Raw genomic sequence first — 13,917 nt, forward strand, 5'->3', positions numbered from 1 at the left:
ATACCTCATGTTGTACATTGCACATTCAGTAAGCACAATCTCTTTTTCAAATCTGGCAAAAGAAGTAGGCTTTTTATGAGAAGAATATAATTAGTATTTGTGGATATAAATGATATCTTCTCTTTATGGCTGCCCTGTATTTCCTTGGAGAAAGGATTTGGAAATCTGCACACATTTAAGTTTCTGCTGAAATTAATTGTTGTCACACAATACCCTACATTGACTTGTATTAACAGAAAATGCATATATAATAGAGTAAATGTTCCATGTTTTTAGCGTACTGCTCAAATTGACATTTTCTAGAGAGAGCCATGGTCAGTTGTAACAATCGTTGTCTATCGATATTTTCTTGGCTGCCTGGTATTTTTGCATTAAACCCTATGTATTGTTTTTTATTTTTAACACTTCCTTCAGGGGGACCCGCCCCCCAAACTGGCCCTCAAAGTAGGAGCGGCTATCAGGGATCTAGAGGATGGCATTGTGTTTCAGATCATTTAAGAACTTTTGTTGTATAGTTAGGATCACTTTTTCATCTAAAAAGTAATCAAGGCTAGCCTCTTGCACTGAATGCAAAGTGTAATTTTCTGTTGGATACTTCTAACTGCAGATTTCCCACCTTATGATTTACCCTAGGTGCCTGATTTGAACAGGCAATTTTTCATACCAGGGCACCCGCGCACCACTAAGTAGCCGCATATGGCTTTACGCTGACTCCATAACCCCCCAGAAGTGATGGAGTGGATCCACTTTTAAGCACCACTCCTGTCAACTGACGTAATTTCCTTTCTTTCCGTGCTGTTCTATCTGGATCCAGAGCTCTACCTTTGTGTCTTCTCACAGCTTCCAAACTTTCACATTGGGCTATAGGATATAGGTTTCAGGCTGTGCCGCGACTACAGGATGCAGATGTCGGTCACAAGAGCAATTCGAGACCAAGTGGCAAAGCTGTATGGCACTGAACACAAGATAAAGTTGTGGTTTTCATGTAGTTCCTACTCCTGTTCCAAGCCTGTAGCCCAGGCTAGGTACGAGTCGCGGGCCATTCTCTCGATCATTCCACTTCTTAGTTGAAATCTTCTGGCAAGTCCAAACACAAGCATAAACAAATGAGGACTTAATCCCATCTTGCCACTCCAAGGTGAAGATGCAAGGGCGTCAAGATGTGAGTCGTACCCTATCGAGGTCACCGGTCACTGAGCCGATTACTCAGGTGATCCTGAAGCACCCTGAATTTCCCAGGTAGTCATCAACTCCATACCATATCGGGGCCTTCTTGGAATCCATGTTGCAAATATTCAGTGTACTTCTGGCTCCCTCTAGTTCACCTACAGGCCCCAAGGAACTGCTGGGCCCTCCAGTAAGGTGACTGCCAATGGGCCTCTATCCCTCATTGCTTGTCAACTTGGGTCCCATTACCGAGCCTGAACCAACTCAGTACAGGCTTATATCGCAGCCTCAAGATCCACGTCTGTTCCAACCACCCTGCGACAGTGTTGTAGCCACCGGGAGATGATCTGGTGCCTATGCCCATGTGGGACCCTGAACCAACGTATGCCTGATCTCTACCAATGTTGAATGAATGAGAGCATTTATAAAGCGCGAAACAGCTGCTCCAAATAGAGCGTCCTGGCTCTGGTTGCAGAAAAGTGTAAGAATAGAGAATCAAGGTATTTCCATCTGAAATGGACAGAGAAGAAATTCTAAAGTCTTTACAGAGATGGGTTTTTAGAAATGCGTTGAACTTAGTTTCCTACTAAACAAATTCCACTATTTTGGCACTAGAAAGGAGAAAGGTCTACCTCCAGTTCTGGATTTATGTAGTGTTGGAATACTTAAAGGATTTTGACGGGTGGATCGTAGATTTCTGTAGGGCTAGTACCTTCTGAGCTTGTTTTGGATATAACTAGGGCCCAATGAAATTACAAAAGCGCAACCTGTTGTCAAGCAGCCTGATTCTAACCTTGTGCTTCTGCTTGTGGCACAGTTATCAGCCGAAGCTTCATTATATTTTCCGTTGAAAATCTGACCCTGTGGCAGAGCAGGGTGCCCACCCAAGAGGTCAATGATGTTGATGGGGGGTGCGGGGCTTGCTTCCTCCTCATTACACCCATGGTGCTTTATACCTTGATTTACAAAAGGGCAGTGGGACGGACATTTCTCTTGAGACAGAACTTGATTCCTCACATGGGCCACCACTGGAGGAGAGTGCCTTATTCACAGTGGTGATTTGGAGGGCAGTCGTAGTGTTGGAGTTGCAGATACCCTCCCCTGAAACGAAAACAAGTGTTTTAACAGAAGTCCGGCAGCACAGGCCAGCAACTTCTGAGCCCTTACTTTTGTTTAGTGATGCCATCACTGAAACTGACAAACTTGATCAAAACCATGCTCTTGCTCACCTGTGAAGAAGTAGGTAGCCAGACGTCATGGACTGCCATTTGGTGATCTTGCGTATCTCACTAAGCACCCTACTACAGAGAGCTTTATTGTACAGGCCTCAGCTAGTTTGATATTGTGGTGTGGAAGTGCAGTCTGCCTCTTGGGCTGACATACTGAAGTCTTTTGGAACTTGAGCAGCGACTTTAGGTGCCCAGCGTTTTGTAGGCTGTGTTGATGGACAAGGCCCTTTAATGGGGTCTTGTCTCTTCGTTAAGAAGGCCAGCTCTGCTTTGCAACGCTTTAAGGATAGTAGAGAACTTGCTCACCAAATTCGAAACTGTAGGGGCTACTCCAGAGGTTGGGGTTTATACAAGTATTCCAAGCCAGTGATGCAACATACAGCCCATTCCTTTTGGGCAGTCTTTTAACTCCTCCTCCCCTGGTACAGTGTCAAACAACCCTCTTTAGTTTGCCCTTTGTGACACATGTCTCCCAGTGGGAGGAAGGATCCTGCGAGTCTTTTCGGTCTGGTGATCCATCAGATCTGACAGATGGGTCTTTCAAATTATTCAAAACAGTTATTCCCTACCCTTTCTTTCTTCCCTGTCCCATATCCTATTCATGCCAGAATGGATTTCAGAATAGCATCTGCCCATTCTGCTACAGGAGGTATGCTGCTTGCTTTCACTGGTTGCCTTAGATAGGGTACTGGACTCTGAGAAAGGCGTGGATTGTTACACTTGCTATTTCTTCATTTAAAAAAAAAAAAAAATGGCATCAACCTATTTTGGATCTCCGTCCCCCCACCAACTTCCTACGGAAGGACAGATTGAATTGCTCACATGGTCCAGATTCTGTCTGCTCTGGACCCGGGCAACTGCATGGTGTCCTTGAAGTTGTAGGATATATATTTTAACATACCGGTCTTGCGGTGTCGTGGGTGTTACCTGCTCTTCAAGGATGGCCAGGAGCATTCCCTGTTTGCCATGATCCCCTTCGTCCTCAGCAGAGCCCCTCGGTGTTCATGAAAGTGATGGGGGTAGTTACTGCCCATCTTTGGGGGTCGGGAGTTACTGTATTTCTGTACCTCAAAGACTTGCTGTTAAAGCAGGTTCGCCGCAGTCAGTAATGGAGCACCTCCAGACGACGGCAACATGTTTGACATTGTATGGTTTTACCATCAACAGGCCAACGTCGCTCCTGGATATGGTGGAGTTCAGAGGCTTGGTGGCATCTAAGCCTCGTGCATCTTCCTTGTAAACCATACCAGATTGCATATGTGAGCCCTACAATGGAACTTGAAATCCCAGTTGGCTCATCACCAGGGACGCTTTTGATACCATACAGATCTCACAGGTGGCAGCTCAAGAACTACAGAGATAGCTGATTGACTGCATCTTCTCCCACAGCAGACCACTCTCACTTTCCACTTTCTCTTCTCTACCTGAAGCTAAAAGTAGTGACTGACACATCACAGCTGGGGTGAGGAGGTCACAATGTGGAGATGACAGCAGGTAACTCTGGTGTTCAGTGGAGGGTCTTCTTGTCATCAGTCTTCTGGAGTTGTAGGCCATACACCTAACCCTGAAGGCCTTCATCATCGAGAGGCTGGTGCAGGTTCTCACAGAGAACACCACCAGCATGTAGGACTGCTACAAGCAAGACAGATTGGGGTCTTGGGTCCTGTGCCAGGTTGTCTTACACCTCTGGAGGTGGCTTGGAGGTCCAGGGAATCTTTCTGGTCACCAGTCACCAGGTGGGGTCTCTGAAGGGCATTGTGGACAAACTAAGCAGGCATTGTTAGGCGGATCATAACTGGTGCTCCCATCCCAAGTTGGTGCAGGGTGTCTTCCACCAGTGGGTGAACTTTTCACCAGAGTCAAGTAGGGCAATGTTAGTTTGCATGTCTGAGTTTCCACAAAAACATTTGTTAAGAATCACAATCAGGCTGGAATGGAATAAGGGACTTCTGTACACCTTCCCGCTTCTTACTGTCATGAGTTCTGAAGAAGATCAAGAGTGACCAGGCCCACGTCATCCTGGTCGCCCCAGACTTGTGCCTGGAACTCCTGAGCATGTGTCATCTGAAGAGGCTGACACTTTGAGAGAACCTCCTGTCTCACTAACAGGGTAGGGTCTTCCAACCGAATCTATGCAATTTACACCTTCACACTTGTAAAGTGAATGGTGACAATTGACTGTGTTTGATTTGCCAACTGAGATAGTGGATATCATCTTTGCCATTTGGTGCCTTTCCACAAATTCCATTAATCCCGGGACCTAGTTTGGTGCCCTGAATACAGACCCTTTATAGGCAAAGCTGGCGGATGGCCTTTTATTTGTTTTTGTCTTTAGCCCAACCTGGCCTTGCAGTGGTCAATATAAAGGGCATTTGTCAGCCCTTTCTGCATTTGCAGAACCAGCCATCCTCCTTCAACTCACCTGCTGTGCTGAAATTTATTAGTCTTTTGACATGTTTCCTCCCAAACAGTTTGTGAAGCCGCTCTTTGAATCTGCTTTTCCTTACCATGAAAACTGTCTTCCTCATTGTTATTTCGTCCTGTCATCATGTAAGTGGACTACAGTCACTCTCAGTGCAACTGCCCTACTCCACTTTTTTCCAGACAAATTGGTTCTAAGGACTTGGGCAGTCTTCTTACTCCAAGTCGGGACCTCCATGTTGAGCAATCCATCACTCTATCAACATACTTTGCTCCTCTTCACCCCTTGAAAGAGGAGGAGAGGCTTAATCAGTTGGATCCCAAGAGGGCCTTAAATACTTACATATTATTCCATGGGTCATCGAGTTGATGATCAGCTTTTTGTTGGGTTCTCTGGAGCAGAGAAAGGGAAGGCTGTGCAAAAGAGGACCTTGTCTAGGTGGATAGTCCTCTGCATTAAGATTTGCTATGCACTGGCCAAGAAGCATCACCTGGATAGTCTGAGAGCCTATTCCATCAAGGCTAAGGCTGCTACACTGTGTTGGTGCAAAGAATGCTTGCCCTTTCCCGCCTGCAGCGTGGCAGCTGTGCATAACATCAAGAACCAGTACTGCCTTGACATCCAGGTGGGGCAGGAAGGACACCACGTCCGCTACAAGATAGTTTGGTCTGAGTCCACTCCATAGACCTCAACCTTGGGGAGGTAGTGCTTTAGTATCTACTCTAAGATGAGGAATCTGTTGATAGAAGTATCCTTCGGAAGAACACATTGCTTACCTTTGATGACACTCTTTCTGGTGGATACTCCATGTAACCGTAGGTTCCTCAGTGCCCTCTTACCTTCCTGTTCTATGAGGTGGCCTCTTTTTAACACCTAAAATGTTCCGAATTAGTGATTGGTGGACTTGACCGTCTCTGCAGGGCCACTCACAAACTTTTTGCCCTCACGCTTCCTGTTTTCTGAACCAGTTTTTGTCGGCTTTTAGGACTCTGTGCTTTTTACCTCTACTAACCAGTCCTAAAGTGTTTGGTGGTCACACCTTTAAACATGGTAAAATTGGCTTACACCCAATTGAAGTATTTAATTTACTTATACGTTACCTAGGAAAGTGATACTACTTGTACCAAGGGCCTGTAATGAAATACAGTGGGCCTGCAACACTTATTCTGCCACCCTCTTAAGGAGTCTTTTAAAACAAGTCTCATGTCTGCCATTGACACCTGTGTGCTGTCTTATTTCGACCTAAGCGATACAAAAGGGGATGATGGACGGAGTGTTTGAACAAATCAAACACTCACCCCCAGTCAACTGATCTGGGTTTAATCCATCACCATTCTTTAGTTCACTCAGCCACCCCAGTTCAGAAAGGCTATCTTGAATCCAGTGGCCAAGTGAACAAGGGACTCACGTCTGAGTATACCCTGCCAAGATGCTTGTTTCCGGTCCATGGAAGACATGACTTGGCAGTTTGGACTGGACTGTTCCCATGAGGCACAGGGTCAGACTGATTTGCATATAGCCATGTCTGAAATGGGGTGGCTGAGTGGGCTAAAGAATGGTGATGGATTAAACCCAGATCAGTTGACTGGGGGTGAGTGTTTGATTTGCTCAAGCGCTCCATCCATCATCCCCTTTTGTATCGTCTTATTTCGACCTGGCATGGCCTAAACCTTCCTTTTTATTACGTCTAAGTCACCCCTGGGGTAGGCCCTAAACAGCCCATAGGGCAAGTTGCATTGTATTTTAAAAGTTGGACATGTAATTTTAAGATCAACATATCCTCTTGGTAAAAAAACTCTTAAAATTCGTTTTTTCTCCAGATGTCCTCTTAGTGAAAAACTCTTAAATGTGTTTTTCACTACTGCAAGGCCTACCTGTCCCATAGGATAACATTGGGTTACCTTATTACGTTTAATAAGCGATAACATTTGCTTGGGAACAGGTAGAAATATATATGTTTTATCTCTAAATTATAGTAATTTAAATCCTGTTTCCATTGTAAAGTCTATTTTTAGGTCACAATTTTGAAAATGCCACATTTAGAAAGTTGTAATTTTCATGTGCTAGCTATTTGGTACCTGTAGTCTGTGTCCAAGGTCATGTGACTAGGTGTAGTAGCAGTTGGTCTTTGTGCATTGCTCCCAGACAGTGCCATAAAGGGGGGACTGTGTGTTGGCAGGATGGGTCATGCTGACAAGAGGGGTGGGGGCAGAGCTGTCACCTACCACACTTACATTCCAAAGGAGCTGCCTCCGCACACTCATAAAGAACTTCACATTAGTCTTTTGTGACTACAGACAACCTTAGACCAGAGCAGAAATGAAGGAAGTTCCAGAACCATTTCTGGGGAGAAGAGTAGAAGTTTCTCCTATTTCAAAGCTGGTACAAGGTATAAATACGAGACCCTCAGACCAACCTTTTTAGTACTCTTGTGAACTTGTGGATAGTACAGAAGAAGGACTGTCCTACTGCCTGGGTCCTGTCCTGCTGTCTGAGAAGGAAGACTGGACCTGCTCCCTTAATCCCAGTCTACCTGAAGTTACTCCCAGGTTCAGTCTTCAGAGCTGCAGGACATAACAAGCTCCAGAGGCCTCTCTGCAACTTCCCACATGACCGGCTGCATCTGGACCTGTATGCACCTGCCACTGGACCTGCCTGAACCCTGCTGGCTTCTGCAAGAGTGAGTCCCTGATCCCCAAGAGGCACCTCTCCAGGTTCTGGGTTCTTGGTTGGTATCAGAATGCACTCCACTGAACACAAAGGAGAAATCCTGATGTTTTGGGCTCTTCACGACTGTGAACGGGCACATTTGCACCAAGATCTTGCCGCCTGCCCATGCGAAGCTCTAGTGAACCTGTCTCTTCACTCTACAGAGACCGCTAGTGATGACCAGCAATGCGAGATCTGCTCTTCGCGCTACTGCATCGACAGCCTGCTCTGACTATCAGTGCGAAGCGCCAGCAACAACCGTTAGCGATGCCTTGCAGAATCTTCACGCTACAGCAAAGCCCGTCCTGCTCTTTGTGCTACAGCGACAACCATCTACAACTCTCTTCCTGCTTCTTGTGGCCTCCTCTAACACAAACTGCACTCTTTACGGAAGGCTTTGAGAAGGTAATATTTTCAGCGGGACTAACCTGGTCCCTGTATTCAGCCTGCGATGCCCGGTTACGCAAGATCAGATAACTGTGATTGCCAGTTTGTGCTTTTAGTCACTATATTCACGTAAAATCTTTGAAACTGCATATCTCCAATTGTACTGATTAGATTTTTGTCCTTTTGGTATTTAATAATTTATTAGATTCTACTTTCTAAATTGGTGGGAATATTTCTTGTGTTATCACTTTTTAGTGTTGTTGTGCTGCATAAATGACTTTACACATTGCCTCTAAGTTAAGCCTGAATGCTTACAAAGAGGATTAAGCATAGGTTTATTTTGTGACTTTTGAGGTTCACACTGAAAATAATTGTGGCAATTGCTTGAGAATCACACCCTCCTCAACCAACCTCACAGTGATCAGCATACCTTTACAAACAATTGTTTGCACTTACGTTTGAGGATTCAGAAATGGAAAGGACAGGACTTCCATCACTTCTGGGGCAGTGTGCAATCCTCATGGAGCCACGCAGTGCGACCTAGCAGTGTGCAGGAGCACTGGGGCGTAAATCTCCATATTCAGTCTGGCGCAAGGGGAATTTTCTAAGGAGAGGAATCTGCAGTTGCATATATTATCCACCAGAAGAAGCACCACCAAAAAATTGTTCTTTCCCTCCCAACCACTTAATGAAATGTTGTTATCTTGTACTAATATTGAGTCATTGTTTTACATTTTACATAAATTTTTGGTTCACATTGTAATCTGTAATTTTTATCCCCACAGGCTTTACTTGGTTCAGAACCAAAAAATTGCAAGGATGGACTGTTGAAAAGGACAATGAAGGAACTGATCTCTTTGGCTATGCCTCTGAATGAGCCACAAAGTACAATCCCGCAGGTAATATTCTGGATTAACAACCTTCAGATTTATTGAACCGGCTGCAGAAGATACAAAAAAGAAGTTCCCTTTTTTTGATAATTTGAATATATATGTAACTTAGAGTATCTTTTAAATGTGATATTTTTTTCCATCTGTGCCTGCTCTTACTTATGAAAAATGAAAAGTGATATTGTAGACATGTTCGACCTCTTGGTTCTAAGTTTTTCTAAAATGCTTTGCAACACTGAGAACATATAAATTGGTGAATGCAATAACAAATTTACTGTTTCATTCGAAGTCTGCCATTTAGCACTTAGTTGTAATGATTGTTCGACTGAGGTTTGCAAAATTGATAACCAGAATCCGCCTGCTTAGGGATTTAGCCATTGAGATGGAAATTGGCGTTTGATTTCTAACCCCTAGCAACCGCCACCCCACACTTCTCCAGCAAGTGCTATCCGAGCCTATGTGGTGGAAAAACCATTCTAGGAGGCTCTTCATACAAGCTGGTTAGCATCTGAACTTCTAAATGAGCCTGAAAACAGTGGCCAACCAGAATGGCTGAGAGCAAACCATATTTCAGCCAAAGTGGATGGCAGGCTTACATCAACTCACATTGGTCCTGTGATGAGATCAGTCTAACTGGCCTCATGACAGCCAGTTTGCTTGTCTCATGCACGTAAACATTTTTTCTGTCAGTAGTGCAAGCTCAGAAGGCTGACTGTCATCTCATGTGTGACTGAGGGAGGACTACAAGGCACTTACATGGCAAGACTGCTCCTCTGAAATCATTGCCAGCTTGTCAAAGAAATTGCTACCATGATCCACAGATACTAAAAAGTTTCTGCACGTCCATCCATTTTTGGTTCTTTTGCCTTTCAGCAAGGAAATGATTAGTTTACTTGTCACTAGTTTTTGTCACGGTTGAAGAAGTAGGCTAAAACTGTTGGGACTTCTACAGGGAAGTGTTACACACTCTTCTCAGTTTCCATGCTTATTCTGCCTGGGTCTGACATCTGATTTAAAAACTAGGGCGCTTTTTCTTTGGTCAGAGAAGCCACCAGGGGTGGGAAAACATTCTCCACCTACGTTTCATGTTCGGTGGGACTGGAAAATCTGTGCCATGTAAGCTCCATTGTCCTATACTGTGCCAGTGAAAGCCCCATCTCCAATTTAGGAGGTCGCATCCCAGATAAGTGACATGTCTGCAAAGATTACTCTGCTTTATGTGAGCCCAGCAGTTTTTAGGTCTCCGCCTGCGTAGGCTGCGCTTGCGCAGTCTCGCTGGGGAGATCTTATGTTTTTGAGAGTGGGGCTTGAACCAGCACCTCTTCTCCATTGGCTGGCTTCCTAAACGGAGGCCAGCCATTGGAGAAGACAGGCGTCTGTTCATTTAAGCCCCGTCTTTTTGGGATTCGGGGGTGTATTTTTTAGTTTCTTTCTCTCCTCTTCCTATTGGCTGGAATTTTACATTCCAGCCAATGGGAAGAGGAGAGAACGAAAAACACGCCTCTCAATCACGAAAATGACGTGCGTTTCTCCGAGGGATTTCTGCTTCGCCTCGGAGAAACATGGTGGTGTGGAGCGCTCCTCTATTGCCATCCGGAGATGGCGAGCGCTTGTTAGGACTTCTGCCCTGGTTACTTTCTAAAAAAATTAAAATAACGCACGTCGCCTGCCGCCATTTTAAAACAACAGTGGGTCACAGCTCCTAACTGTCCGACTGGAAGCTGGGATCATTACTTATTAAGTTGTCATGTATTCAACCGAAACTCTTCAGTTATTGACCGCGCGTTATTCAAGAAAAAACGGGTTTGAATCTATTGCTGCGAGCGGTCCTTTTGGTGTGCATAATTAAGCCCTAAAAGGGCCACCTTTTCTATTACGTGCTTTTCCGCGGGGCGGGCATTCTAATTTGCATCGCTTCACCATTACCCAGCCCTCGTACTGACGTAGAAGATAGACTATGCTCCTTTCCTACAAGCTGTGTTTTTCCAGGCGAGCTATCCAGCTGCTCTTGTTGATCCTGTGGGACTATGGCTGTAGAGACAGCAGCAAGTTCCTGAGTCGGCACCGGCATTGCCTTTCACTAGTGAGTCACCCAGAGGCAGGAACACATCATCCGCCTCCATCACCACTTCCTGCACTGCCCATTGAGAAAAAATATGTGATTAGCGGCTGCTTCGCACTGCGATCCCCCGCGGTCACTCTCCGGCGCCCATCTGTCCAGTGGTCATTAAGGGGTTTTGGTTCTGCCTCCTTTGCTCTCTTGGCTGTGCCTCCGCGCCACTGGCAGTGAGCAGCTTCCCTCGCACAGACACCACCAATGCTGTGGTGTTTCCAAATAAAGAGAAAGTCCGACGCTCCAGCCATCGAAGTACTCCAGACCACGCTGAGGTCCTATATTTCACCAGGTAGGGGAATTTCTCATCATATTTTCCCATTATTGATCAGCCTAATTTCTTTCCTTAGCAATTACAGCTGGGTTAGGAGAGGGGCACAGAAACAGCTTTCGTGGCGGTGAGTCAGCCGCCATCTTGAACAAACCGGCGGCCGGGAGGAATGGAGATCTGTAACGTAGGTAAGGTGGTGTACGTTGCTGAGGGTTGTAGACCGACAAACGGGGCTGAGCGGAACTACCTCACAATCACAATACGAGGTGGCTTGGAGAGTTGAACCCTTCTGACATTGCAAGTGCGTGCTTCGCCACTGATTCAGCCTTTAGTTTTTAGGTCTCGGCCGTGCCACAGACAGACTCCCCCCCCCTGAGCCGGTAAGTTTTCTTGCCTCTGTTCCCTGGATGTGCTCGTCTTTTCTTGCCTCTGTTCCCTGCCTGCGCTCGTCTTTTCTTGCCTCTGTTCCCTGGCTGCGCTCGTCTTTTCTTGCCTCTGTTCCCTGGCAGTGCTCGGTTGTGTGTGTCTGTCTGTGTGTGTGTGTGTGGCTCTGTGTGTGTGTGTGTGTGTGTGTGTGTGGGTCTGTGTGTGTGTGTCTCTCTGTGGCTCTGTCTGTGTGTGTGGCTCTGTGTGTGTGTGTGGCTCTGTGTGTGTGTGTGGCTCTGAGTGTGTGTGTGTGGCTCTGTGTGTGTGTGTGGCTGTGTGTGTGGCTCTGTGTGTGTGTGTGTGTGTGGTGTGTGTGGGGGGGGCTCTCTGTGTGGCTCTGTGTGTGTTGGGCTGTGTGGCTGTGTGTGTGAGTGGCTGTGTGTGTTGGGCTGTGTGTGTGTATGTGTGTTGGGCTGTGTGTGTTGGGCTGTGTGTGTGTGTATTGGGCTGTGTGTGTGTATTGGGCTGTGTGTATGTGTGTTGGGCTCTGTGTGTGTGTGTATGTTGGGCTGTGTGTGTGTGTGTCTGTTGGGCTCTGTGTGTGTGTGTTGGGCTCTATGTGTGTGTGTTGGGCTCTGTATGTGTGTGCGGCTCTCTGTATGTGTGTGTGTTGGGCTGTGTGTGTGTATGTTGGGCTGTGTGTGTGTGTTGCTGTGTGTGTTGGGCTGTGTGTGTTGGGCTGTGTGTGTGTGTGGGTGTGTTGGGCTCTGTGTGTGTGTGTTGGGCTCTGTGTGTGTGTGTGTTGGGCTGTGTGTGTGTGTGTTGGGCTCTTTGTGTGTGTGTGTTGGGCTCTGTGTGTGTGTGTTGGGCTCTGTGTGTGTGTGTGTTGGGCTCTGTGTGTGTGTGTGTTGGGCTCTGTGTGTGTGTGTTGGGCTCTGTGTGTGTGTGTGTGTGTTGCTGTGTTTGTGTGTTGGTGCGCGTGGCTCTGTGTGTGTGTGGATGCAAATGCAATAGGTCTACGCATTTGCGATACATTAAGCTATTGGCATTGTAAATGACAATGCCATTTATTTATCGGTTTTCAAAACCAACACATAAATTAAAAAATTGTAATTTACAATGCCAATAGCTCTAACTTTTGCAAAGGCAAGACCGTTGCATTGTAAATGATTGATAAAAGCAGGTGCCGAGACGATTCCCTATCGGCAGTGGCATAGGAAGTGGGGTGCAGTCCGGCCCGGTATGTTGTCACTGTGGGGGGGTGACAAAATGTCACTGGGGGGGTGGCAAAATGGCAAAAGTATGTGTAACTATCATTTGTTCCCTTGTTTTAATAATTTCAATGTGGGCGGGGGGTGACAAGAAATTTTTTGCACCGGGTGACACCTGACCTTGCTACGCCACTGCCTATCGGTCGCTCCATTTTTATCCTCAGTGTGGTGAAAAGCTAAACCTTAACTCTGCAACCCGTCACTGCCTTTGATGTAACTTCAAAGAGACTCTTGTTTCAGTTTTATACAGCGCAAACTTGGAGCGTTTAACATGAGCACCAGTTACATTACACAAGGGCACATTCATGTTTTGAATCACAGGACGTCAGGCTCGAACCTGTTTCCTCCGATTGAAGGTCGGCTGCTCTAACCTTACCCCACAACCTCGCCCACAAGAGCGAGTAGCAATTTCAATATTATATACAACGAAGTGATAGTTGTTGCTTTTTATCTTATGCAACTTACAACCATTGATAAAGCCAATAGTCCTGGCTTGTTGTAGGTGTAATGTTACTTGGTGTGTTATATATCTGAATGAGTCGACAGAGGCAGCAAAATACCAGTGGGGCAGCACACTATCCTGAGCACAGCTTTTTAGTGTTTTAAGCCACGCCCTTAATTACCACTGCCACGCCCCTATGAGAGACTGCACAATTTTTTCATCCCACTTAAAGCCCTGTCTGCAGGTATGTGTGCACTAAAACATACCAGGTAGACAATACCACAGGTGGATGGGTTTTTTGGCAAGAAATCAAAGCAGACTCATTACCACTTACCTCTGAGACTTTCCAGGATAGTATTTTAACATCTAGTTCATATTCGGGCCTTCTTTTTACTAGATGCATTTTCTTCTATTTGCCAAAGGCAATCACTATTTTAAAGCGCCACCATCTAAGTTGCTTGAACTTTGAGAATATGCAGATGCCCAACAGTGCAATCAAATGTCTTTCCAACCCAGCACTGCACTTACATCATGAACAATACATAAGCTTGGAGCCACCCAAATTGTGTTAAGTTTTCAATCCATGAGTAGCCATTTTGTTAAACTTTGGCCCGGTATTAATTTGTCTTTGTTGGGGCTAGATATTTCAT

The 13,917-nt window shown here is 45.9% G+C and overlaps 1 protein-coding gene across 1 annotated transcript in view; it reads left to right on the top strand.

Annotated features, from left to right (window-relative positions):
• The window catches only part of THADA (THADA armadillo repeat containing), a 1,377,633-nt gene that overhangs the window by 345,214 nt on the left and 1,018,502 nt on the right, over positions 1-13,917 (top strand). The window contains exon 25 of the mRNA XM_078649688.1: positions 8,700-8,813. Within this exon, the coding sequence (XP_078505814.1) occupies positions 8,700-8,813 (114 nt within the window). The remainder of the gene's footprint in view (positions 1-8,699; positions 8,814-13,917) is intronic.

This window comes from Lissotriton helveticus, chromosome 6, assembly GCF_964261635.1.
Source record: "Lissotriton helveticus chromosome 6, aLisHel1.1, whole genome shotgun sequence".
NCBI lineage: Eukaryota > Metazoa > Chordata > Amphibia > Caudata > Salamandridae > Lissotriton > Lissotriton helveticus.